The sequence below is a fragment of the Dicentrarchus labrax genome, unplaced genomic scaffold, assembly GCF_905237075.1.
Source record: "Dicentrarchus labrax unplaced genomic scaffold, dlabrax2021, whole genome shotgun sequence".
In the NCBI taxonomy this organism is placed as follows: Eukaryota; Metazoa; Chordata; class Actinopteri; family Moronidae; genus Dicentrarchus; species Dicentrarchus labrax.
The window spans coordinates 28,005,920-28,030,342 of record NW_026136702.1 but is presented as its reverse complement, the minus strand read 5'-3'; the positions used below and the strand labels follow the sequence as shown (position 1 = coordinate 28,030,342).

Sequence of the window (24,423 nt, the reverse complement as noted above, 5' to 3'; positions counted from 1 at the left end):
AGAGGCTAGACAGCATCTGTCTGTCTGCTGGGGGGGGCAGTCAGAGGTCGAAGTGGTGTTCAAATACAAAGACAGGTTCAAGTTCAGTCTGAAGAGTTCTCACTTGTTCATGTGTTTATGTGTTTATGTCAAAGGCTCTGCCTGTGAAAGATGTTGAGTTCAACTGCAGTGCAGACAAATGTGATATAATATTATATATATATATATATATATATATATATATATATATATATATAGTACAATACAATACAATATAATGCAATACAATACAATATAATACAATAAAGAAAAAATCAAACCAATCAGAAGCAATCAACTATATAAACAGGAAGTCTCTGTAGCATCATGAGCTGTAATATAACCTTCAATAAAGTATGAAAGTTAACTGTCAGTCATTTAGTTTGTATCAGATGTGTCAGCAATATGACCTTGATGAATAATGATTAATATCTGTATACATTTACAGTTTCTATATTGAATTACAGTGATATACTGTTTAAATATTTATACTGTTTATATATTTATACTGTTTATATATTGATTATAGTGATATTTATACTATTTCTATATTGAATTATAGTGATATTTATACTGTTTATATATTTATACTGTTTATATATTGATTATAGTGATATTTATACTGTTTATATATTGATTATAGTGATATTTATAGTTTATACATTGAATTATAGTGATATTTATACTGTTTATATATTTATACTGTATATATTTATACTGTTTATATATTGGTTATAGTGATATTTATACTATTTATATATTGAATTATAATGATATTTATACTGTTTATATATTTAATTAAATTTTCAATTCAATTCAATTCAATTCAGTTTTATTTGTATAGCACCAATTCATAACAGAAGTTATCTCAGGACAATTTTCAAATAGAGCAGGTCTGGACCGAACTCTTTATAACATAACATACTGACATACATATATATTGATATTAATAATTGGCTGTGTGTCAGAGCTCTGGTCCCTCTGCTGGACACCCACTGCTACTGCATCTGTTACTACTCACTACTACTGCCACTGCTGAATCCAGTGATAATGATGATGATATGTTTCTGTGATATATTGATTGATTGATTATTGATTGTATCCCTCCTCTGTGTGTCCAGCCCCTCCAGAGTTTGTTCAGTGGCCTCAGTCTGTCTCCAGACCAGCTGGGAGCAGTGCCGTCTTCAGCTGTACGGCGTCCGGTGTCCCTGAACCTCACCTCATCTGGCTGAAGAATGGAAAACTGCTGACACCCAGCGGCAACGTCAAACTCACCAACGGAAACACGTAAGAACATCAACTTGTTCAGTCAGTGGGGAGGAGGAGGAGGAATCAAAGAGTCAGTGGTAATATGTAATATGTGAGATACTCTCTGTCTCCCCCTGCAGGAGTCTCGCCATCACCCGTATCACCCCTGAGGATGAGGCCATCTATCAGTGCATCGCAGAGAACAGCGCCGGCACTAACCAGGCCAGCGCTCGCCTCGCCATCAACCAGGGGCCCGAGCTGCCCGAGGCCCCCGCCGGCCTCCAGGCCGTGGCCCTCAGCTCCAGCAGCCTGCAGCTGACCTGGGAACAGCCAACTGAGCACGTCAGCCAGCAGATTATAGGATACGTCCTGCACATCAGACGCCTGGGGGGTGAGTTCTGAGGGGAGGCACGATGAGATATCCAATCACATACAGGCAACACTCTGAACTCTGACCTTTGACCTCCTCAGAGCCAGACAGTGCGGAGATGCAAGAGGCCGTCAGTAAGACCACCTTCAGACACGAGTTCAACAACCTGGAAGCAGCCACCACCTACTCCATCTACCTGAAGGCTTATTCTGCTCTGGGAGGGAGCCAGCAGTCCAACACCATCACCGCCACAACACAGGGGGGCGGTCAGTCCACCTTAACCAGCTTCACACTGTCCACCTTAAACAGCTTCACACTGTCCACCTTAACCAGCTTCAATTCAATTCAATTCAATTTTATTTGTATAGCGCCAATTCATAACAGAAGTTATCTCAGGACACTTTTCAAATAGAGCAGGTCTAGACCGAACTCTTTATAACATTATTTACAGAGACCCAACAGTACCACCATGAGCAAGACCTTGGAGACAAGAGCAAGGAAACACTGCCTGTTAAAAGGCAGAAACCTAGGACAGATCCTCCGGCCCTAGGTGGGTGGTCGTCTGTCTCAACCAGTTGGGGTGAGAGAGAGAGAGAGAGAGAGAGAGAGAGAGAGAGAGAGAGAGAGAGACAGACAGACAGACAGACAGACAGACAGACAGACAGACAGACAGACAGACAGACAGACAGACAGACAGACAGACAGACAGACAGACAGACAGACAGACAGACAGACAGACAGACAGACAGACAGACAGTAACAACAGATTGGCAATGGCAATCTAGCAGAACCATGGCAGGACGCTCCACCAGGATCGATAAGAACCTGCGAGACGAGAAAGCACAAGAACTCCGGGGAAGAAGTGAAGTTAGTAACATGCATTAATGGGACATGAATGAGTGCAGAAAGAGAGAGGAAGAGAGGAGCTCAGTGCACCATGGGAAATCCCCCGACAGTCTAGGCCTATAGCAGCATAACTAAGGGATGGTTCAGGACTCACCTTATCCAGCCCTAACTATAAGCTTTATCAAAGAGGAATGTCTTAAGCCTACTCTTGAATGTGGTGAGGGTGTCTGCCTCCCGAACCACAACTGGAAGCTGGTTCCACAGGAGAGGAGCTTGGTAACTGAAGGCTCTGGCTCCTGTTCTACTTTTTAGAGACTATAGGAACCACAAGTAGCCCAGCATTCAGAGAACGTAGTGTTCTAGTGGGGTAATAGGGTACTATGAGCTCTTTAAGATATGAAGGGGCCTGACCATGAAGAGCTTTATAGGTGAGGAGGAGGATTTTAAATTCTATTCTACATTTTACAGGGAGCCAGTGCAGAGAAGCTAGTACAGGAGAGATGTGATCTCTTTTTCTAGTTCCTGTCAGTACTCGTGCTGCAGCGTTCTGAATTAATTGGAGCGTTTTAATGGATTTATTGGGGCAACCTGATAATAAAGAGTTGCAGTAATCCAGCCTTGAAGTAACAAATGCATGGATTAGTTTTTCTGCATCTGTCTGTGATAGTATGTGTCTAATTTTTGTAATATTACGTAAATGAAAGAAGGCGGTCCTAGAGGTCAGCTTTATGTGGGAGTTAAATGACAAATCCTGATCAAAGATAACTCCAAGATTCCTGACAGTGGTGCTAGAGGCCAAGTTAATGCCATCTAGAGTAACTATATCTTTAGACAGTGAGTCTCTAAGGTTTTTTAGTGTCAAATGCAGCACTAAGATCTAATAATACAAGTACAGAGACAAGTCCATTGTCAGAAGCAGTCAGAAGGTCATTATTAACTTTAACCAGAGCTGTCTCTGTGCTATGATGAACTCTAAATCCTGACTGAAAATCCTCAAATAAACTATTGTTATGTAGAAAGTCACACAACTCTTTGGCGACTACTTTCTCCAGAATCTTAGAGAGGAAGGGGAGGTTAGAGATCGGTCTATAGTTGTCTAAAACCCCTGGGTCAAGAGTGGGCTTTTTAAGAAGGGGTTTAATTACAGCTACTTTAAAGGACTGTGGTACATATCCTGATAATAAAGAAAGATTAATCATATCCAGTAAAGAAGTGCCAATTAAGGGAACAACTTCTTTAAGCAGCCTCGTTGGGATCGGGTCTAATAGACAGGTTGATGGCTTCGATGAAGAAATTATTGAAGTTAACTGATGAAGATCGATAGCAGAAAAACAGTCTAAATATATGTCTAAGTTTACATTAGTAAAAGTCCCTGAACTTGGAGAGCCACTGATAACTGTTGATGGCAGTTGGTGATTAATTTTCTCTCTAATAGTAATCATTTTATTATAAAAGAAGCTCATGAAGTCGTTGCTACTTAAGTTTATGGGGATATGTGGCTCAATAGAGCTGTGACTCTCTGTCAGCCTGGCTACAGTGCTGAAGAGGAACCTAGGGTTGTTCTTATTTTCTTCTATTAGTGCTGAGTAATAGGCTCCTCTGGCATTACGGAGGGCCTTTCTATAGGTTTTAAGATTATCTTGCCAAATTGAGCGATATTCTGATAATTTGGAAGAGCGCCATTCTTTCAGATTTCTAGCTATTTGTTTTAACTGGCGGGTTTGGTGGTTATACCAAGGTGCTAGTCTCCTATGTTTTAATAATTTCCTTTTTATTGGAGCGATAGAGTCTAATGTTGATCGTAGTGAGCCTGCAGCACTATCAACAAGATTATTAATTTCAGAGGGACTAAAGTTGTTATAGGACTCTGAATTAAATTCAGACATGGCATTGAATTAAACACTGAAGGAATCTCCTCCTTAAATTTAGCTACAGCACTGTCAGATAGACATCTGCTGTAGGAAGTTTTGCCTAATGGCTTATAATCTAATAGTATGAATTCAAAAGTTATTAAATAATGGTCAGATAGGAAAGGATTATGTGGGAAGACTATTAAATGTTCAATATCAATGCCATATGATAAAACAAGGTCAAGAGTGTGATTAAAACAATGAGTTGGTTTATTTACACTCTGACAGAAGCCAATTGAGTCTATCAATGATATAAATGCATTACTAAGGCTGTCATTGTCAACATCCATATGAATATTAAAATCACCTACAATAATTACTTTATCTGATTTAAGGACTAAACTTGATAAAAACTCTGAGAATTCAGATATAAAATCAGAGTACGGTCCAGGAGCGCGGTACACTATAACAAATAGAACTGGCTGCAGTGTTTTCCAGTTTGGGTGAGAAAGACTAAGAACAAGGCTTTCAAATGAATTATAATTTAGTTTAGGTTTAGGGTCCATTAAAACGCTCGAATCATATATGGATGCTACCCCACCTTCACACTGTCCACCTTAACCAGCTTCACACTGTCCACCTTAACCAGCCCATGTGACCACAGTGTCTTTGTCTGACCACAGTCTCTCTGTGTGCCCACAGTGTCTTTGTCTGCCCACAGTCTCTCTGTGTGCCCACAGTGTCTCTATGTACAATGTCTCTCTGTGTGTCCACAGTCTCTCTGTGTGTCCACAGTGTCTCTGTGTGCCCACAGTGTCTCTCTGTGTGTCCACAGTCTCTGTGTGTGCCCACAGTGTCTCTCTGTCTGACCACAGTGTCTCTGTGTGTCCACAGTTCCCAGCTCTCCCAGTTTCTTCACTAAGGTGTTGAACCAGACGGCCATGCAGGTGTACTGGGAGCTGCCCAGTAAGCCGGGAACACTGGAGGGCTTCAGACTGGAGTACCACGGGGTTTCTAACCCAGGTGTCCAGGGGCAGGAGACCTTCCCAGGACACATCAATACCCACACCATCTCCCACCTGGGTTAGTTAGCCTAGCTTAGCACAAAGACTGGAGGCAGGGGGAAACTGTTAGCCTAGCTTAGCACAAACACCGGCAGTAGGGGAACTGCTGTCGGTGCTGATGCTAAGCTAGTGGTCAATGTGTCTCTAACGGTTTGTGTCCATCCTGCAGAGCCAGCAGCCGTGTATGAGATCCAGCTGGTGGCGTTTAACGGAAACGGAGACGGTCTGGCCAACCGCCGCCTCGTGTCTCTGGCAGAGGGACGGAACACTGCAGCAGGTAAGATCCTCAGCATGACCTCTGACCTCCTCCGGAACCAGGTGAACCAGTGGAACCAGGGGAATCGGTATAACGTGGTCTCTCTGTCTCCCTCAGCTGGTCAGACCTGTAACTGCGATCAGTCTGATGGATCCACGTCCACTCTGCTGGTCGGCGTCCACAGCGGCCTCGCCTGCGTCCTCTGCTGCCTGCTCTTCATCCTGCTGGGATACAGACGCAGGTCAGACCTTCATCTTCATCATCATCATCTTTATCATCTTCATCATCTTCCTCTTCCTCACTGTGTTGTGTGTTCAGTCTGTTCTGCAGGAAAGAAGTGAGCTGGGAAGCTCCGCCCACCTTGAATGCTGTCAGAGGTGCTAAAGGTCACACACCTGAGAGCATCGAACTGAGCCAGGTAGCACACACATTCACACAGTGTACGTTTCCATGGTAACTGTACTGCAGCCGCCGTTACCATGGTTACAGGTTGTCTCTCATTCACCCAAAAAACATGTCTTCCTGTCTGCTCCGCTCACAGAGATGTGACTCCGCCCCTCCTCCAGTGATGGTCATGGTTGAACCGACTCCCTCCGTCCTACCCGGCAACAACGGATAAACACACACCTCCCCCTCCTCTTTCTCCTCCTCCTCCTCCTCTTCTTCCTCCTCCTCCTCATCCTCTTCCTCCTGTGGTCTCCTCCTCTCCTCCTGACAGCCTTACAGCCGTTGCAGCCTTTATGAATGAGAGTGTATCTATGAGATTATTGATTATTGATTATAAATGAGTGTCTGAGGGACTTCCAGAGTCTGATACCACCCAGGAACCAGAACTTCAGATGTCCACGAGTTCTGAAAACAATTCATGATTTTAGACTAAAACCAAAGCTGAACGGATCCTGATCATGTGACCGCGGCCGGTTCCTGTTTGGTATCAGCCGCCATCCCCGATGCTTCCTGTCAAAACCAAAAGCTTTTGTCTTCAGTTTGAGTTTGTCACCGTCGGTGCCCAGTTTCTAGAGATGATGAGGCCTTCCACTATTCTGACCAGAGACTGGGTCCTCACAGGATCCAGTTGAGTTCCTGATTAGGAGTTCCTCTGAGGCCCAGAACCAAAGGGACTGTTTCTCTGGTCAGCAGGTGGCTGCGGAGGACGTTAGCATTACTCCGCGCTGCTTTAGCCTTTCACTGTTTGTTTGTCTCACCGAGTTCGCCTCAAGTCAGGGTGGAGAGGAAGCCGACAGCTGGTTCTCCTCTTCCTCCTCCCTACTTTTCCTCCCTCCTCTTCCTCCTCCTCTTCTTCCAAAGAGATCTACCTCTGGCTCAACACCAAACCTCTGAGCTACAGGCGACTGTTAGCCTCCTGCTGCTGGTCAAAGCTAACCTACCTCAAAACCAAAAGGCTCCTGTGGGGCCACGTTGCCATTTTCTACCATAAGTACCAATGTGGACGTCCTGAGACAGTCCGCCAGAAACCCTCCAACTCCCATCCCACAATGGATCGGCCCGTTGTTGTCCTGATTGTAGGTTTCCTGATGAAAGGAAACCACAGAATACCTCAGACAGCTTCCTGTCTGACTCCAGCTACTTCCTGTAGTGATGCCTCCAGGACCCAAAATCCTGTTTCAGATCTTCCATTCAAAAGAATCAAAATCCAGATCTCAGAATTCAGGGTCTAAAACCCTCTGGAGGTGGACCAGAGTCCTGACCTTTAAAAGTCTAGAAACATATCTACGTGCACAAAGTCTGGTTTCATCCTGGTCTGTCAGTCCACTGCTCCAGGACTCATAATGGTCTAATCGAGGTTTCTACAGTCCAAAAACTTCCTGAACCTGATCCAGATCATCCACCAAAGCTTCTTCAGTCACAGATGTGTTTGGGTCCTGGAGCTCACTGGAGGATGAACCTTTAACGGAGTCAAACAGTCGACACCTGAACCAGGACAGTCTGGATGTCTCAGTGTGAGACATCTCCTGCGTTGTATTTTATTTTTGCTGAGGCAGCTACTCCCTGTCACCTGGTTGCAGGTTTGTGTTTAAACTGAACTTTAATGTCTTCTAATGTGTGAAATGATTCCTGAACTTTCCGTAGATGAACTGCAGCTTTCTGTAGAGTTTCTGCCAAACTTCCAAATATTCTTTAAAAACAAGCTGAACGATGTCCAAAGATAAAAAAAAAAATAGTTTGTCACAATTTTCTGTTCAAACTGTTTGTTTTCACTTCCTGTTTCCAGAGGCGAAGAACAAACTCAACCAAAAGAACATTTAATACTTCAGATGAACGTAAATATATATTTTCATATATTTGAACGGTTAAAAGAGCCAAATAATGAACAATAGAAACATATATTGGTATATCACTGACCAAAAGATCAATCAATATTCATCAATAATTCTGAATATTCCCTCAGAGCCACACACAGCCTGTGGTTGAATGTCTTTACAGCTTCTGGCTCTGCTACTGACAGTGATCCACCTGACCCCGAAACCCAGACTCACCAAGTCCCGAGTCCCAGAGGACATTTACAATACTTGAATTGACGTTCAGTCCAGACTTGGACCTCATTAGTGGAACCAAATTCTGAATCTCATGTTCGTGAGTCTCCCTAAGTCCCACCGAGTCCCAGGTCAAACTGAGTCGCTACAATTAGTCTCACAGTGATCCTCCAGCTATGTCGAGTCTCGAGGCATGACGAGTCACTTCAAGTTGTATTAATGACATGTGGACATCCTGTTTTGTTGAGTCTAAAATCCAACTTGAACAACATCAAGTCACATCAAGTCATGTCGAGTCATGTCAAGTCTAAAATCCGCCTGAGTGTCGTTGAGTCTTATTGAGTCAAGTCAGTAATTGTTGAGTCATATCAAGTCTAAAATTTGACGCATTAAGCCTTGCTGAGTCCAATCTCAGGGAGCCACCACCTCCCTGCTGCCCTCGGAGTCAGAGGTCAGAGGTCACTGTCAGATGAAACGAGTCAAATGTTTCTAAAAATATAAAAGTAGAACAAAGTAAAGTGTTTCTAATTTTGGCTGTTCTTTTTCTAGAACTTTCTTCTTTCAGTTCATTCTTATTTTCCGTCGCTGCCGTTCGGTGGTGGAGAGGAAATTCTGCCAAAATGAAAACCATTAAAAGTTTTTATCATTATTGCTAATAATATTATGATTAGTATCATTTTACCTCCTTGTTTTTATATCGTTTGTCTTTTTCAGATGATTTTTGTAGTTGAATGATGTGAACATGTTTCTAGAATTTAAGAAAGGTGTTGTTTTCAGCTGAAGGTAGAGACACTGGTCAGACTCAGTGGACATTAACCATATTCAATAATAAGCCATACATGATTTTTAAGCCATATTTTACACAGATGTTTGATATAAAACCTGATTTCTGCCTCCTTCTGTCCACTGAAAGCAACTAAAACTGTAGAGATTGTAGTGACTGAAGGCTAGAACCAATGAGAAAAGTAATGCTTTAATGTTTCTGATTTCTTTTCTCATTTTATTTTCATTAATGTGTCATAAAAAAAGAAAAGCGTCCCAAAGCTTTAAACTGAACAGACGGAGGGCGACACAGAAACGAAGAGTTTGACCAGCTGACCTGTTTCTGTTCACAATGGTGTTCAGATTTTGTTGTTTCCACTGGATGAACTCTTCTTGGAGTTTTAACGTGTTATTGTTCCATTCAGATGCTTCGACACATGAAAACCAAATAAAACAGAATTGAAGTAGAAAACAGACGTCTTGTTGTTGTTTATTGACTGAAACTGTGTTAAGGTTTCCAGGTTTCCATACACAGTAAAAAAAACTGTGCTATGTGTATGATCAGGTGAGCTTTCTTACAGTTTTCTACAACCGCTAACATCTTTTTGTCCAATCTGTAGTCACATTTTCAAAACTCTAAACACAGTTAGCCCCACATCTGTCTGTTCATACCATACAATTAACACAATTCATGTTGTTTCAACCGAATATGCAGTCAATTAACCCATTTCTACAATGCTAAGTTTTTCTTTAAGCTCACCCAATAACAAGACTATGGATGTTTTTTGTGTTATTTACAAATGCTTACACACAACATGTCAGAAATAAAGACCTTATTATCAAAACCTTAAATATTGCATAAAGCTTCTACTTCTATTAAGTTTTTCAATTCAATTTTATTTGTATAGTGCCAATTCATAACAGGAGCAAACGATGTGGGCTTCATTGATAACTGGAAGCCTTTTTGGGGAAAACCTGGTCTGATTAGGAGAGACGGCATCCATCCCACTTTGGATGGAGCGGCTCTCTTATCTAGAAATATGGTGAAGTTTATTTCTAAAACCTGACAGTCCAGAGTTGGGACCAGGAAGCAGAGCTGCTGTCTTACACACTTCTCTGCTCTTTCTTTAGAACAGTCACCCACCCAAAACCCCATAGAGACTGTGTCTGTCCCCCGACCACCTAAATTATTTAAAGGAATAAAAACAAGGAGTTCAACATAAAAACCTAATAAAAATTAAAACTAACTCCTCAGTAGCACAAAATAAGAGAATGAAATGTGGGCTGTTAAATATCAGGTCTCTGTCCTCTAAAGCTGTTTTAGTGAATGAATTAATATCAGACTATGATATTGATTTACTTTGTCTTACTGAGACCTGGTTGTCCCACGAGGAGTATGTTAGCCTAAATGAATCCACCCCCCCAGTCATATTAATACTCACATTCCTCGAGGCACAGGCCGAGGAGGTGGAGTGGCAGCCATATATGATTCGAGCGTTTTAATGGACCCTAAACCTAAACTAAATTATAATTCATTTGAAAGCCTTGTTCTTAGTCTTTCTCACCCAAACTGGAAAACACTGCAGCCAGTTCTATTTGTTATAGTGTACCGCGCTCCTGGACCGTACTCTGACTTTATATCTGAATTTTCAGAGTTTCTATCAAGCTTAGTCCTTAAATCAGATAAAGTAATTATTGTAGGTGATTTTAATATTCATGTGGATGTTGACAATGACAGCCTTAGTAATGCATTTATATCATTAATAGACTCAATTGGCTTCTGTCAGAGTGTAAATAAACCAACTCATTGTTTTAATCACACTCTTGACCTTGTTTTATCATATGGCATTGATATTGAACATTTAATAGTCTTCCCACATAATCCTTTCCTATCTGACCATTATTTAATAACTTTTGAATTCATACTATTAGATTATAAGCCATTAGGCAAAACTTCCTACAGCAGATGTCTATCTGACAGTGCTGTAGCTAAATTTAAGGAGGAGATTCCTTCAGTGTTTAATTCAATGCCATGTCTGAATTTAACAGAGTCCTATAACAACTTTAGTCCCTCTGAAATTAATAATCTTGTTGATAGTGCTGCAGGCTCACTACGATCAACATTAGACTCTATCGCTCCAATAAAAAGGAAATTATTAAAACATAGGAGACTAGCACCTTGGTATAACCACCAAACCCGCCAGTTAAAACAAATAGCTAGGAAATCTGAAAGGAAATGGCGCTCTTCCAAATTATCAGAATATCGCTCAAATTGGCAAGATAATCTTAAAATTTATAGAAAGGCCCTCCGTAATGCCAGAGGAGCCTATTACTCAGCACTAATAGAATGAAATAAGAACAACCCTAGGTTCCTCTTCAGCACTGTAGCCAGGCTGACAGAGAGTCACAGCTCTATTGAGCCACATATCCCCATAAACTTAAGTAGCAATGACTTCATGAGCTTCTTCTATAATAAAATTATTACTATTAGAGAAACCAACTGCCATCAACAGTTATCAGTGGCTCTCCAAGTTCAGGGACTTCTGTCAATGTAAACTTAGATATATATATAGACTGTTTTTCTGCTATCGATCTTCATCAGTTAACTTCAATAATTTCTTCATCGAAGCCATCAACCTGTCTATTAGACCCGATCCCAACTAGGCTGCTTAAAGAAGTTGTTCCCTTAATTGGCACTTCTTTACTGGATATGATTAATCTTTCTTTATTATCAGGATATGTACCACAGTCCTTTAAAGTAGCTGTAATTAAACCCCTTCTTAAAAAGTCCACTCTTGACCCAGGGGTTTTAGCCAACTATAGACCAATCTCTAACCTCCCCTTCCTCTCTAAGATTCTGGAGAAAGTAGTCGCCAAAGAGTTGTGTGACTTTCTACATAACAATAGTTTATTTGAGGATTTTCAGTCAGGATTTAGAGTTCATCATAGCACAGAGACAGCTCTGGTTAAAGTTAATAATGACCTTCTGACTGCTTCTGACAATGGACTTGTCACTGTACTTGTATTATTAGATCTTAGTGCTGCATTTGACACCATTGACCATAATATTCTTTTGGGGAGACTTGAGCATCAAATTGGCATTAAAGGAACCGCACTTAGCTGGTTTAAATCATATTTATCAGATCGCTCGCAGTTTGTACATGTTAACGATTAATCTTCAATAAATACTACAGTTAGTCATGGAGTTCCACAAGGTTCTGTACTTGGACCAATACTATTTACTTTATATATGCTCCCTTTAGGCAACATTATTAGGAATCACTCCATTAACTTTCACTGTTATGCATATGATACGCAGTTATATCTATCAATCAAACCCAATGAAATTAATCAATTATCTAAATTACAAACATGTCTTACGGACATAAAATCCTGGATGACCTGCAATTTTCTGATGTTAAACTCAGAAAAAAACGAAATTCTTGTTCTTGGCCCCAAAAACCTTAGAGACTCATTGTCTAAAGATACAGTCACTCTAGATGGCATTGCCTTGGCCTCTAGCACCACTGTCAGGAATCTTGGAGTTATCTTTGATCAGGATTTGTCTTTTAACTCCCACATAAAGCAGACCTCTCGGACTGCCTTCTTTCATTTACGTAATATTACAAAAATTAGACACATCCTATCACAGACAGATGCAGAAAAACTAATCCATGCATTTGTTACTTCTAGGCTGGATTACTGCAACTCTTTATTATCAGGTTGCCCCAATAAGTCCATTAAAATGCTCCAATTAATTCAGAACGCTGCAGCACGAGTACTGACAGGAACTAGAAAAAGAGATCACATCTCTCCTGTAATAGCTTCTCTCCACTGGCTCCCTGTAAAATATAGAATAGAATTTAAAATCCTCCTCCTCACCTATAAAGCTCTTCATGGTCAGGCCCCTTCATATCTTAAAGAGCTCATAGTACCCTATTACCCCTCTAGAACACTACGTTCTCTGAATGCTGGGCTACTTGTGGTTCCTATAGTCTCTAAAAGTAGAACAGGAGCCAGAGCCTTCAGTTACCAAGCTCCTCTCCTGTGGAACCAGCTTCCAGTTGTGGTTCAGGAGGCAGACACCCTCACCACATTCAAGAGTAGGCTTAAGACATTCCTCTTTGATAAAGCTTATAGTAAGGGCTGGATCAGGTGAGTCCTGAACCATCCCTTAGTTATGCTGCTATAGGCCTAGACTATCGGGGGATTTCCCATGGTGCACTGAGCTCCTATCTTCCTCTCTCTTTCTGCACTCGTTCATGTACGATTAATGCATGTTACTAACTTCACTTCTTCCCCAGAGTTCTTGTGCTTTCTCGTCTCGCAGGTTCTTATCGATCCTGGTGGAGCCTCCTGCCATTGTTCTGCTAGATTGCCTTTTCCAATTTCCAATCTCTCTCTCTCTCTCTCTCCCCCTCCCCCTCTCCCACCCACCCAACTGGTCAAGACAGACGACCACCCACCTAGAGCCGAAGGATCTGTCCTAGGTTTCTGCCTCTTAACAGGCAATTTTTCCTTGCCACTGTCTCCAAGGTCTTGCTCATGGTGGAACTGTTGGGTCTCTGTAAATAATGTTATAAGGAGTTCAGTCTAGACCTGCTCTATTTGAAAAGTGTCCTGAGATAACTTCTGTTATGAATTGGCGCTATGGAAATAAAATTGAATTGAATTGAATGAATTACTATTGTCAGCCGCACTCACTATTGAGACAGCTTAGCTCACTTCAAAAGTCCATGAAGGTTTCCTTTGCTTGTCTGTGTTGTGTGTCTTGCAGGTCCAGCACACTACTGCAATATAAAGGGTAGAGTGATTACACAATGCGTAGCAGCTGAGATAATCAACTCACCTGGTGCTGCTCTCACAAGCCTTCCCCACACCTCTCTCTCCTGCAGCTGAGTGCAAACCACACCCACCTCCACAGAGATGTTGTGGATGTGTGTAAATCTGATAATTAGGGCCCGAGCAAGTGACCCCTGGGAGGCCCTATTGTATCTCTAAGAATTATTATTTGCTGCCTGTTCGACTGCATATTTGGCGGCCGCAGCATGCTCCAATTCTCATTGAAATTTTCACAAAATTCAAACGTTCAGCCACCAAGACCCGTAAGGCCGACATGTACGAAAACCGGTACGCATGTGTATCGTGATAAAAGAAGCAGAAAAGCCTCTTGGACCCATACCTGAAACCCAACAGGAAATCGACCCTATTGGATTTTGTGGTCATTTCTGGTGACGTTGCATTGCATGCAGGGAATTTATTGCATCGTCTCAACACTTGGACACAGCCATCTAAAAACCTTCATCATTAAAAGTTGCGCTATTTACGACATTCCGTCGAACAGCGTGGACGTGGCGTCCAATTTCGATCCTTCGCCATGAAAACAGAAAGTTGTCATAACTTCTGCGTACATGATCCAACTGCAATGAAACTTCACGTTTGATTGCTTCACGTCTATGTGATAATATTCAGTAATAGTGAGAGCGCCACCTAGTGGCAACAGGAAGTATCACATTTTATACTTTCATGTTCTACTCCTAGCAGGATGATCAAATTGATTTGAAATTTACTTATAAAATGCAAAACACATTGTTGATGATATGTGAGGACTGTGGTGAGGGGCGTGTCTGTGGCGTGGCGCCAAATTTTAATGTACCGCCAGAACACACAAGTGTGCTATAACTTGAGTGTACATTGTCCATTCGGCTCCAAAATTCACTTGGTCGAGACAGACGACCACCCACCTAGAGCCGGAGGATCTGTCCTAGGTTTCTGCCTTTTAACAGGCAGTTTTTCCTTGCCCTTGTCGCCAAGTGCTTGCTCATGGTGGTACTGTTGGGTCTCTGTAATTAATGTTAAAGAGTTCGGTCTAGACCTGCTCTATTTGAAAAGTGTCCTGAGATAACTTCTGTTATGAATTGGCGCTATACAAATAAAATTGAATTGAATTGAATTGAACTTGTCTGATGAGAGTCCCTCCCTGAACTCATCTATGTGATAATATTCACTAATAGTGAGAGCGCCACCTAGTGGTGGAATGTATTACAGTTTAATGTATTTCTCCAAGCAGATTGAATACAATACAATAATGCTGAAATTTGGTCAGAAGACCCTCAGAATGTTGACAATGACATCTTACGAATCTTATGAATTTTTATTGAACCGTGTTGCCGTAGCGACACAGCGAGCATCACCTTGTTTTTTTAACATTTGATCGCTTTTTTTCGTGGGCTAAACAGGCTCAACACCTCATCAAACTTGGCACACACGTCCCACATGGCAGCATTTTACATTTCAGATGGATGTTGCCTATGGCTGTGTCAAAATGGCTCGATAGAGTCCCCTACAAACTTTCAAAAAAACAGCCCTGGTGTACTGTTTAGGGGACATGATTAAAAATTGGCAGGCATATATAGCAAGGTAGGACATACAAAAAAGCCTCTTGGACCCATAACCCAAACACAACAGGAAGTCGGCTATTTTGATTTTGATTTTTACTTTCCGCAAATTTTCACCTTGTATTTGAACGAACTCCTCCTAAGCAGCTTATCGGATCTGCTTCAAAATTGGTCAGTACAGTCAAAAAATGTTGCTGATTAAAAGTTGTGCTATTTGTGACTGTATGTGGAAGGGCGTGTCCGTGGCGTCCCGTCAAAGTTGGCCAGGTTGAATCGAATGTCAAACTGTGATGCCATTTCCGGCATTTCAGGGCTTCTATTTTAACTCCTCCTACAGATTTTATCGGATTGACTTCAAATTCAATCACTGCAATCTAGACACATTGGTGATCAAAAGAAAATGTGTCTGAAACGTGTGACAATGTAGAGCGGTCTCCCTAAGCTTCTGCCGATGGGGTTTGGGCATGGGGTGACGTAGAGTGGCGAGGCTGCGGCGAGCGAGAGCTGTGCAGGCCCCGACGTAGGTTGATGGCGAGGTCCCCCCCAATGCTGCTTGCAGCTTTAATGTTAATTTTGGTATTGTCTCTTTGGACCAGGACAAAGCTTTTGATCTTAGGGCTTTCGGCCCTGGTGATGGTTTTTTGTCTCTCTCTCTGTCTGTCTCCCTGTCTCTGTCTCTGTCTCTGTCTCTCTCTCTCTCTGTCTCTCTCAATTCAATTGAATTCAATTCAAATTCAATTCAATTCAATATGGGCTTTATTGATGAAAAGTAAAAAAAAAAAAAAAAACATTATTGCCAAAGCTAAGCATCAAAATACAATACAATAAATCAAAGATATATACATTATGAACATTATATTAGTTATATACAGTGTGTGTGTCTGTGTGTCTGTGTGTGTGTGTGTGTGTGCGTGTGTGTGTGTGTGTGTCTGTGTGTGTGTGTCTCAGGTCGTGGCATGTTAATACATACTGGGCAGCAAGGTGTGCCCGCTCTCCTTCTCTGAGGAGTATTTTTAATGTGGAGAGGTCGTTCAGCTCTTTGAAATCTGGAACCAAAGAGCTGAACTTAATTAATGTTTCTAGTATTATTTAATGTTGTACATTGTAGGAGAAAGTGCATCTCTGTGTCAACCTCACCTGTCCAACAGTGACCACATTTTCTGTTTTCTTTTGGTTGCCATGATGTTTTGTGTCTTCCTGTTTGGATTGGCAGTTTGTGGTCACTGAGCCTGTACTTGGTTAGGATCTGTCTCTGCTTTCTATCTCTGACAGTAGAGAGATATTCTGCTCATTCATAATCTCTTTTAAGGGCAAGATAACATTCCAATCTACTTTGGCTTTTAGTTGTTTCTTCCCAATGGTCCAGATAGCTTTCTTTACATTGTGCTATCATTTGCTTTACTCTGATTACTGTTTGTAGAGCAGTGTTGTTGTGAGGCTGGTCAGAGTGTGTCTGAGAGGGGGCAGTTAGCCTCAGTACCAACTGACATAGGGGACTCTTTTCTGGGCTCAGCTCTTGGGTTCTCTCTATCTGTCTCTCTGTCTGTTTCTCTCTCTCTCTTTGTCTGAGTCCTGATCCACCTTCAGCTGATCCCATTCAGGATTTCACACTCACTCAGATACAGGATGTGACATAATTTATGTCCTGTGCTCTGATTGGTCGGTGTTAATCTCCTGCAACCTGGTTGTTAGTGGCGGGGTCTGACTCGTGCTCCCCGCTGCGAGGACCCTGTCTGGCGGACAGGCGGTCTGGAGACCACAGTGAAGCGTCTCTTCTCATCCTGCGGCAGCAGTCGGCGAGGTCGGCCCTGAAGGACGGCGTGTAGAAGCCATAGATGACGGGGTCGCAGCAGGTGTTCAGGTTCCCGAACACAAAGACAGCGTGGTGGACGTACTCAGGTGTGACATGCAGCATGTCGGGCTGGAACCAGTACCAGATCCCCAGCAGGTAATATGGAGTCCAGCATACCACGAAGGACAGCACGATGACCACCGTCATCTTCAGAGTCTTCATCCGAGCCTTTGGGATAATGTCAGTGCCACTGCGGCGCAGGTACGACTCACCTGCTGAGAGAGGAAGGAGCTGTGTTAGTGATGTCACACTGTTGGGGATGTCATACTGTCAGTATGCGGTCAGGTGAGTTACCTTTGTCCCTCAGGTGTTGTACAGGTGTTGTACAGGTGGGTCACAGGTGTTGTACAGGTGTTTGTACAGGTGTTTGTGCAGGTGTTGTACAGGTGCTCGTACAGGTTTTGTACAGTTGATGTACAGGTGGGACACAGGTTTTGTACAGGTGATGTACAGGTGGGTCACAGGTGTTGTACAGGTGATGTACAGGTGGGTCACAGGTGTTGTACAGGTGATGTACAGGTGGGTCACAGGTGTTGTACATGTGTTGTACAGGTGTTTGTACAGGTGTTTGTACAGGTGTGTGTGTTACCTTTGTCTCTCAGGTGCTGCAGGTGGATGTGCAGAAGGATGCGGCTGTAGCAGCAGCTCATCACCAGCAGGGGGAAGACGTACAGCGTGGTGAAGTGGAACATGTTGTACACAGTTTCCTGCCAGCGGTGGTGGAAGCTGCCGTGAGTCACACACTGAGTGAAATCAGCCGCCTCCACCCTGATCGCCCGGAAGATAAACAGCTGGAAAGAGACACACAGGTCACAGGTCACTGCTACCTGAGTACAGGTAGGGTCCAGGTTGAGGTCTGGACCAGGATCAGTCCTGACCTGTGAGGAGCTGCAGGAGGTCAGACAGGAAACACCTGACAACAATCATTGAAACAACCTGTTTCTGAGAGGAGAGTTTCCTGTTTCTCACTATCACTTCATTAGAAACTCATAGTTTACAGTATATAGTCTATAATATATAATATACAGTATATAGTAAATAATATTTAATATATACAGTATATCGTTTATAATATATAATACATACAGACAATACTATACAGTATACAGTGTACAATATACAGTGTAATGTATCATACTCGTGAAACTGAACTGTTTGTTGCAGCTCTGTTTTCGAGCTGGAGGCCTCGTAGTGTTGTTAGCATTCCTCATAGAAACCAAGGGGAGCTGTTAGCTCGGGCTAACAGCAGGAGGTTTCACACATTTAATCTCTCCATCAGGAACAAGAACATTCCTGCAGGGATTTCATGTTCAGGACCTGAGACTGCAGGCTGAGAGGAACCAGACTCTGATGATAATATACAATAACCTCCTCTATAATCAAAGGGAACTGCAGATATTAACATACCCGCAATATTAATGATATTAAAGCTGCACTCTGGAAATATTCTGCAGCAACTTCATGAAATATTCTCAAACTGACAACAGAACAGGAAGTGGTGGTTCATATACTGCAGACATACAGTATATCTGTACCTGTGCTGATGTGTTACCTGTGCTGATGTGTTACCTGTGCTGATGTGTTACCTGTGCTGATGTGTTACCTGTAGTGATGTGTTACCTGTAGTGATGTGTTACCTGTAGTGATGTGTTACCTGTGCTGATGTGTTACCTGTGCTGATGTGTTACCTGTAGTGATGTGTTACCTGTAGTGATGTGTTACCTGTGCTGATGTGTTACCTGTGCTGATGTGTTACCTGTAGTGATGTGTTACCTGTGCTGATGTGTTACCTGTGCTGATGTGTTACCTGTGCTGATGTGTTACCTGTGGTGATGCGAGCAGCAGGCTGAGGCTCCAGGCTAGCAGCAGCATGCGTCGGTTCCTGCACTGCGCACTCAGAGCATCCAGCGGGTGTAGGATGGCATGCTGGCGGTCGAGGCTGATTACAACGAGGATGAAGGCAGAAGCATGCATTGCGAACAGCTTCAGGAAGCACAGCAGCTTACAGAGTGCATCGCCGCCATACCACTGCACCGTCACGTTCCACACCGCATCCAGAGGCATCACCACGAATGTCATCATCAGGTCGGCCGACACCAGGCTCAGCATCAGCGGCCGCAGGTGAGATGCCAGCCGTCGGCCACGCCCACACCAGACACTGGCCAAAAGGGCGAGGTTACTGGAGGCAGCAAACAAGAAGAGGGCGAAGGTAGCTCCGACACGGAACTGAGCGGCGCAGGTAAAGCTGGGAGCCTCCCAGTCTGTGAGAGGGGGGAACTGGGAGGTGTTGGGAGGGGGTGGAGCTACAGAACTGGTGGGTGAAGCTGGTGATGACAGCCTCACGACAGACCAGTTACCTGACATCCTACAAAGAAGAAGAAAACGGTCACAAGTGAAGAGGATGATGAGGATGAGGTCCCAACTTTTAAAGGAACAGTCCTAGCTTAGTACAAAGTCTGGAAACAGGTGGAAACTGTTAGCCTAGCTTAGCACAAAGACTGGAAGCAGGTTCCAACAGCTCATTGTGTGATTGACATATTGTATGCAATGTAACTCATTGTTGGTGACTGAGCCTTTGCAGTTGTCAGTTGAGCTTTAAGAAACTGTTTCTTGTTTCTCACCCGTTTCATAACGATTTCTCCTGTAATGTGTTTTTGCCCCGTGTGTAGTTTTTATTGTGTTTGGTAGTTGTTATTATTATTATTATTATTATTAATAAAATGAAAGAGGACTGAGCTCTGTGGAACTCCACTCATCATTTTGGTTTGCTCGGATGTGGACAGCTGCTGGAGGGGAGTCAGTCCCACTGAACGTCATAAATAGTCAATAAAATGTGTTTAACATTTAGTTGCTGCTTTAGAGCCTCTGCACAGGGACTATCAGGATGTCCTGGTCTAACACCAAAATCCCACGGGGCACGTGCAACACTCAGTGCTGGGCACGGCTTAATGACGCCTCGTCTGCGACACAGTTTTGGTTTCACTGCCTGACGTTGCTGACTTGTGTAGTTTCTCCTTTTTTCTTCTGGGTCAGTAGCTCCAGTGTGTTGATATAAATATATTTAAGTTAATATAATATATTTAATATCCATCGGTATGTTTCCATTAGTTTATAACCAGCTGAAAATAAGAAATATTGAACAGACAAACACTGGAGCTAAAGCTTTAATGTAGTTTAACCTATTCCCATTCTCAGGTTCCTGTCACTTCCTGCCACTGTGATCTGCTCTGTGCAGCCATGTTGCCGTTCGGACTCTGCTCCTGAGTTCAGTTCACACCTGCATCATTCAAACCTCAGTCTGATGTGTCCGTGTTTAATCTCAGTGACTTCCTGTTCAGCTCATTAACATAAATATGCACTGGTCCTTCAGAATAGAAGCAAAGAAACAGTTCCATAAAATAAAGCTTAAAATCGATCAACAGGGAAAACCACAAAGCATCATCTGTCCATTAATATTCATGATATTGATCATTAATACACACACACACAAACACACACAGAGAGAGAGAGAGAGAGAGATCAGTTTACAACTCTGAGCTGTCTGCACTATATTCAGCAGGATGTGTGTGTGTGTGTGTAAGTGTGTGTGTGTGTGTGTGTGTGTGTGTGTGTGTGTGTGTGTTCATGTCACCTTGGCAACCAACCCCTCCTAACACACATTAGTACATATTATAGCTACTATACATACTATATATACTATACATGATATATACATATAGAACATACATTACAGAACAAAATACAAGCAGTTATTTTCACATAATTCACATTTCAAATTAAAGGTCCAGTTCTGTGTTATTGTCAGTCAGACTCTTATTGTGAAAGAGTTGGTGTTTTTACCTGATCAGCAGCTCTGGATGTTTGTCCTCGTCAGGTCAGACTCCTTTGATCTCCTCCTCATGTTCTCTGTTCCGGAGAGAACCCTGACGACCCCAGACTGAGGAACACAACCTGGTCTAATCCGGATCAGTTCGGGTTCCTGTTGACTGCAGCAGCTCCTGAAGGACTGACGTAAAATATGCACCGAGGGAGGAGAAGCTCCTCCTGCAGTGGGCAGCACAGGGAGGAGGAGCTCCTCCTGCAGACAGCAGTGAAGGGAGGAGGAGCTCTTTCTGCAGACGGCAGCGCCAGTAGGTGCATAGACATGTTCAGGGCGGGACTTTTATCAAACATGTGAAGTTTTGTTGAGATCAGATCATGTACGCAGAAGTTATGATAAATTGTTTCCCGGCGAGTCGTTGAAATTCAACACCACGCCACAGGCACGGCATTCGATGGAATGTCGTAAATAGCACAACTTTTAATCATGAATGTCTTTAGATTGCAAATTTAAAGTCGATACGATCAATTCCCTAGTTGGAGTTTGTTCAAATACAACGTGTGCAAATCCAAAATGGCTCCCAGTGGATTTTTTGTACGTCAGGACATGATCTACATGTGTCGAGCTTTTTGTGCATATTGATCATTGTCATGGTCATCGTGGACCCCAAGAAAATACTAAGTTTTCCGCCACGACTGACACAGAGTTGCATGGGTTTCTGTGCATGTTGCAACCTCCAAAAATGTGATTCATTACGGCAGAAAATAATAATTACAATAGGGCCTTCGTCCGGTCGGTGCTCAGGGCCTAATAATACTACTAATAATTATTATTATAACAACAATAATAGTAATAGTAATAATAATAATTATTATTATAACAGCAATAATAATAGTAATAATAATCATATTATCAGTAATAAATATTGAGGCTCCACCAGGATCGATAAGAACCTGCGAGACGAGAAAGCACAAGAACTCCGGGGAAGAAGGGAAGTTAGTAACATGCATTAATGGGACATGAATGAGTGCAGAAAGAGAGAGAGAGGAAGAGAGGAGCTCAGTGCATCATGGGAAATCCCCCGATAGTCTAGGCCTAGAGCAGCATAACTAACAGTCCTTCCAGAAAAACGTGTGTTTTTGTGATTGTTGCGGGCAAAAATCCTTGATTATGCAGCATGTTTTCTTAAAAAATGCGATGGAATATGCGGGATATTTTTGCAATTTTATGCGATGAAATTGCGGGAACTTGCAAAAACTGCGGCTTCATCGCGGGGTTTGCAGCTTTTCGATGATGCCGATGATGTTCACGTCGTGTAATTATGAAATCATGCAAGCCTCGCGTATTTTGCGTGGAAATCTGCAATTTGTGCGGCGTATTTGAAAAAATGCGGCCCCCGCATAAATATGCAGACTTTGGCTGATTATACATTGAACTATGCGATCGATTAATCGTGTTTCTCTGGAGGGACTAAATTACGTTCCAAATTTAGGCTTAACTTTGGCGATGGAAAAACTGTCATGGCCATTATATAGGGATCCCTCGACCTCTGAGCTCAACATCTAACTGAAAATGCGTTGTATGGGAACCCAGCAGTCTCCCCTTTACAGACACGTTATGTTTGCTGCATGTGGTATAAATGTGTTATTTTGGTGTATCTGAATATTCCTGCAGACTGGGGTCCATAAACAGTGATGCTATTGTATAAACTGGGAATGATGGAAAGCTGAGACTCATACTTTAATCCACTCCTGCATACGGCAATGCCCCACTTGTGCCACCACAGTCAAAGCAGTGTGGAATTATATAATAATTAATAATTATTAATAATTATTAATAATCTGTAAGTTTACAGGTGTTTCACGTTTATTTTACAGATTTATTTCTATATTTTTAAACATATGGAAATATTAATAAAATCACAAAAATACCCTGTGAATTTACATGTTTAATGTAAAATCTGTAACTGAAAATAATAATAATAATAATAATAATAATAATAATAATAATAAATGCTTTATTTTTGGATAGGGACAATGCACATTAATGAACATCGATATTTGAACATCTCTGTAAACATGCCAGATTATAGCAAAGCTGCTAATTTGCATCTGTAGTTCCTAAAAAATAAATAGAAAAAATACAAATAGAAGAGACAGCAAATAAATAGATAAAATACAAATAGATGAGACAACACACACAGCACAATACATTACACAACCAGAAGGACACCAGACTCAGACAGGATATAACAATGCAATAAAAAGTAATGTTCAACTAGTCTCAAGTCCAGTTAGTGGTCACACTTTTGGTTTGATTTGAGCCATTGTTTTTTAGTTGTCCTTTAAAAGAAGAGTATGTGGGGCATTCCCTTATTGTGGAGGGAAGACTATTCCAAATGCCCCCCCCCCCGCACAACAGACAACACGTTCCTCCCATACACGGTACGCCTGTGGGGAATCTCACAGTCTCCTCTATCACAAGCCCTGGGGCTCACACCTCCCAGGGTCCTTTTCTTTATGAATTCATTCAGCGGTGGTGGAGCAAGACCATGGAGACTTTTATACACAAAATAGGCAAATCTAAAAGTTTTAAAATTATGGAAACTTAACAAATTATGTTTTTTAAGGGTCTTGCAGATATGGAAGGAGAAGGGTTTTTAGGGCTTTTTTATAGAGAAATTCTATCGGTTTGAGTGCTGTCGTACATGCCAGTGACCAGCTCGTTAAGCAGTAGTCTATATGAGATAAGATCATACAGTGTAAAAACATCAGAGCTGTACTGCCGGTTAATGAATTCCTGATTTGTCTGAAATTTGCCAGGATGTATTTGACAGACGCTTTTTTGATGTGTTTCCAGAATGAGAGTGTCGAGTCCAGAATGACTCCCAAGTATCTGAACTCGCTCACCAAAGCGAGCCCCTCCCCTCCCAGAAAGACACCAGAGTGATCAATATTTGGCGGCCTTTTAGCAAAAATCATACAGACACTTTTCTTAACATTTAAAGACAGACATGAATCAGTGAGCCAGTCCTGAACATGAGCCATTGCTGTTGTGAGTATTTGAGCAGCCTCTGTCGTATTCTTTGCAGGGGTAAAAATCACCGCGCCATCTGCGTACAACTGTGCATTAACACCCTTACAGACATCAAAGAAATCGTTAATGTAAAAAGAAAACAAAATAGGTCCAAGTATGGATCCCTGAGGAACCCCTACTGGACAGTCCAGGTAAGGGGTTTTTACACCGCCGACCACCACACACTGCTCTCTATCTGCAAGATATGATCATAATAACCCTAAAATGACTGCACATAAAAAGATAAAAATAAATTTTAGAGTAAATGTTGTTTATCAGTGTATAAGCATTACTGTAATTTCACAGATAATGACTTTTATTACAGTTCTATAACTTTTAACATTCACATTAAAATAATAACAATCCAAT

The 24,423-nt window shown here is 42.2% G+C and overlaps 2 protein-coding genes and 2 long non-coding RNA genes across 5 annotated transcripts in view; 3 read left to right on the top strand and 1 right to left on the bottom strand.

Moving 5' to 3' along the window:
• The window catches only part of LOC127372297 (immunoglobulin superfamily DCC subclass member 3-like), an 18,056-nt gene extending 8,675 nt beyond the window's left edge, over window positions 1-9,381 (top strand). Inside the window, exons 7-14 of the mRNA XM_051415850.1 lie at window positions 1,140-1,305; window positions 1,407-1,657; window positions 1,738-1,902; window positions 5,227-5,415; window positions 5,566-5,673; window positions 5,770-5,893; window positions 5,971-6,070; window positions 6,194-9,381. Coding sequence (XP_051271810.1) covers window positions 1,140-1,305; window positions 1,407-1,657; window positions 1,738-1,902; window positions 5,227-5,415; window positions 5,566-5,673; window positions 5,770-5,893; window positions 5,971-6,070; window positions 6,194-6,271 — 1,181 coding nt within the window. The 3' untranslated portion in view covers window positions 6,272-9,381. The remainder of the gene's footprint in view (window positions 1-1,139; window positions 1,306-1,406; window positions 1,658-1,737; window positions 1,903-5,226; window positions 5,416-5,565; window positions 5,674-5,769; window positions 5,894-5,970; window positions 6,071-6,193) is intronic.
• LOC127372545 (uncharacterized) overlaps window positions 1-12,246 on the top strand; it is a 26,077-nt gene extending 13,831 nt beyond the window's left edge. The window contains exon 2 of the long non-coding RNA XR_007886707.1: window positions 12,125-12,246. This is a non-coding gene — a long non-coding RNA (uncharacterized LOC127372545). The remainder of the gene's footprint in view (window positions 1-12,124) is intronic.
• Window positions 9,375-21,148, bottom strand: LOC127372322 (gonadotropin-releasing hormone II receptor). 2 transcript variants are annotated; one of them, XM_051415898.1, is made up of 5 exons: window positions 21,000-21,148; window positions 18,984-19,524; window positions 17,749-17,950; window positions 14,785-17,374; window positions 9,375-13,508 (listed from the first exon to the last, which is right to left on the bottom strand). In XM_051415898.1, the coding sequence occupies exons 2-4, from the start codon at window positions 19,521-19,523 to the stop codon at window positions 16,974-16,976; spliced, it is 1,143 nt and encodes a 380-aa protein (XP_051271858.1). In that variant the 5' UTR covers window position 19,524; window positions 21,000-21,148; the 3' UTR covers window positions 9,375-13,508; window positions 14,785-16,973. The 2 variants fall into 2 exon arrangements, with proteins under 2 accessions (XP_051271858.1, XP_051271867.1); XM_051415907.1 differs by having other exon boundaries at window positions 14,785-17,371.
• Window positions 13,351-14,862, top strand: LOC127372543 (uncharacterized). Its single transcript, XR_007886704.1, has 2 exons — window positions 13,351-13,399; window positions 14,678-14,862. It is a non-coding gene; the product is annotated as an uncharacterized LOC127372543 (long non-coding RNA).
• Window positions 21,149-24,423: the final 3,275 nt, after the last annotated feature.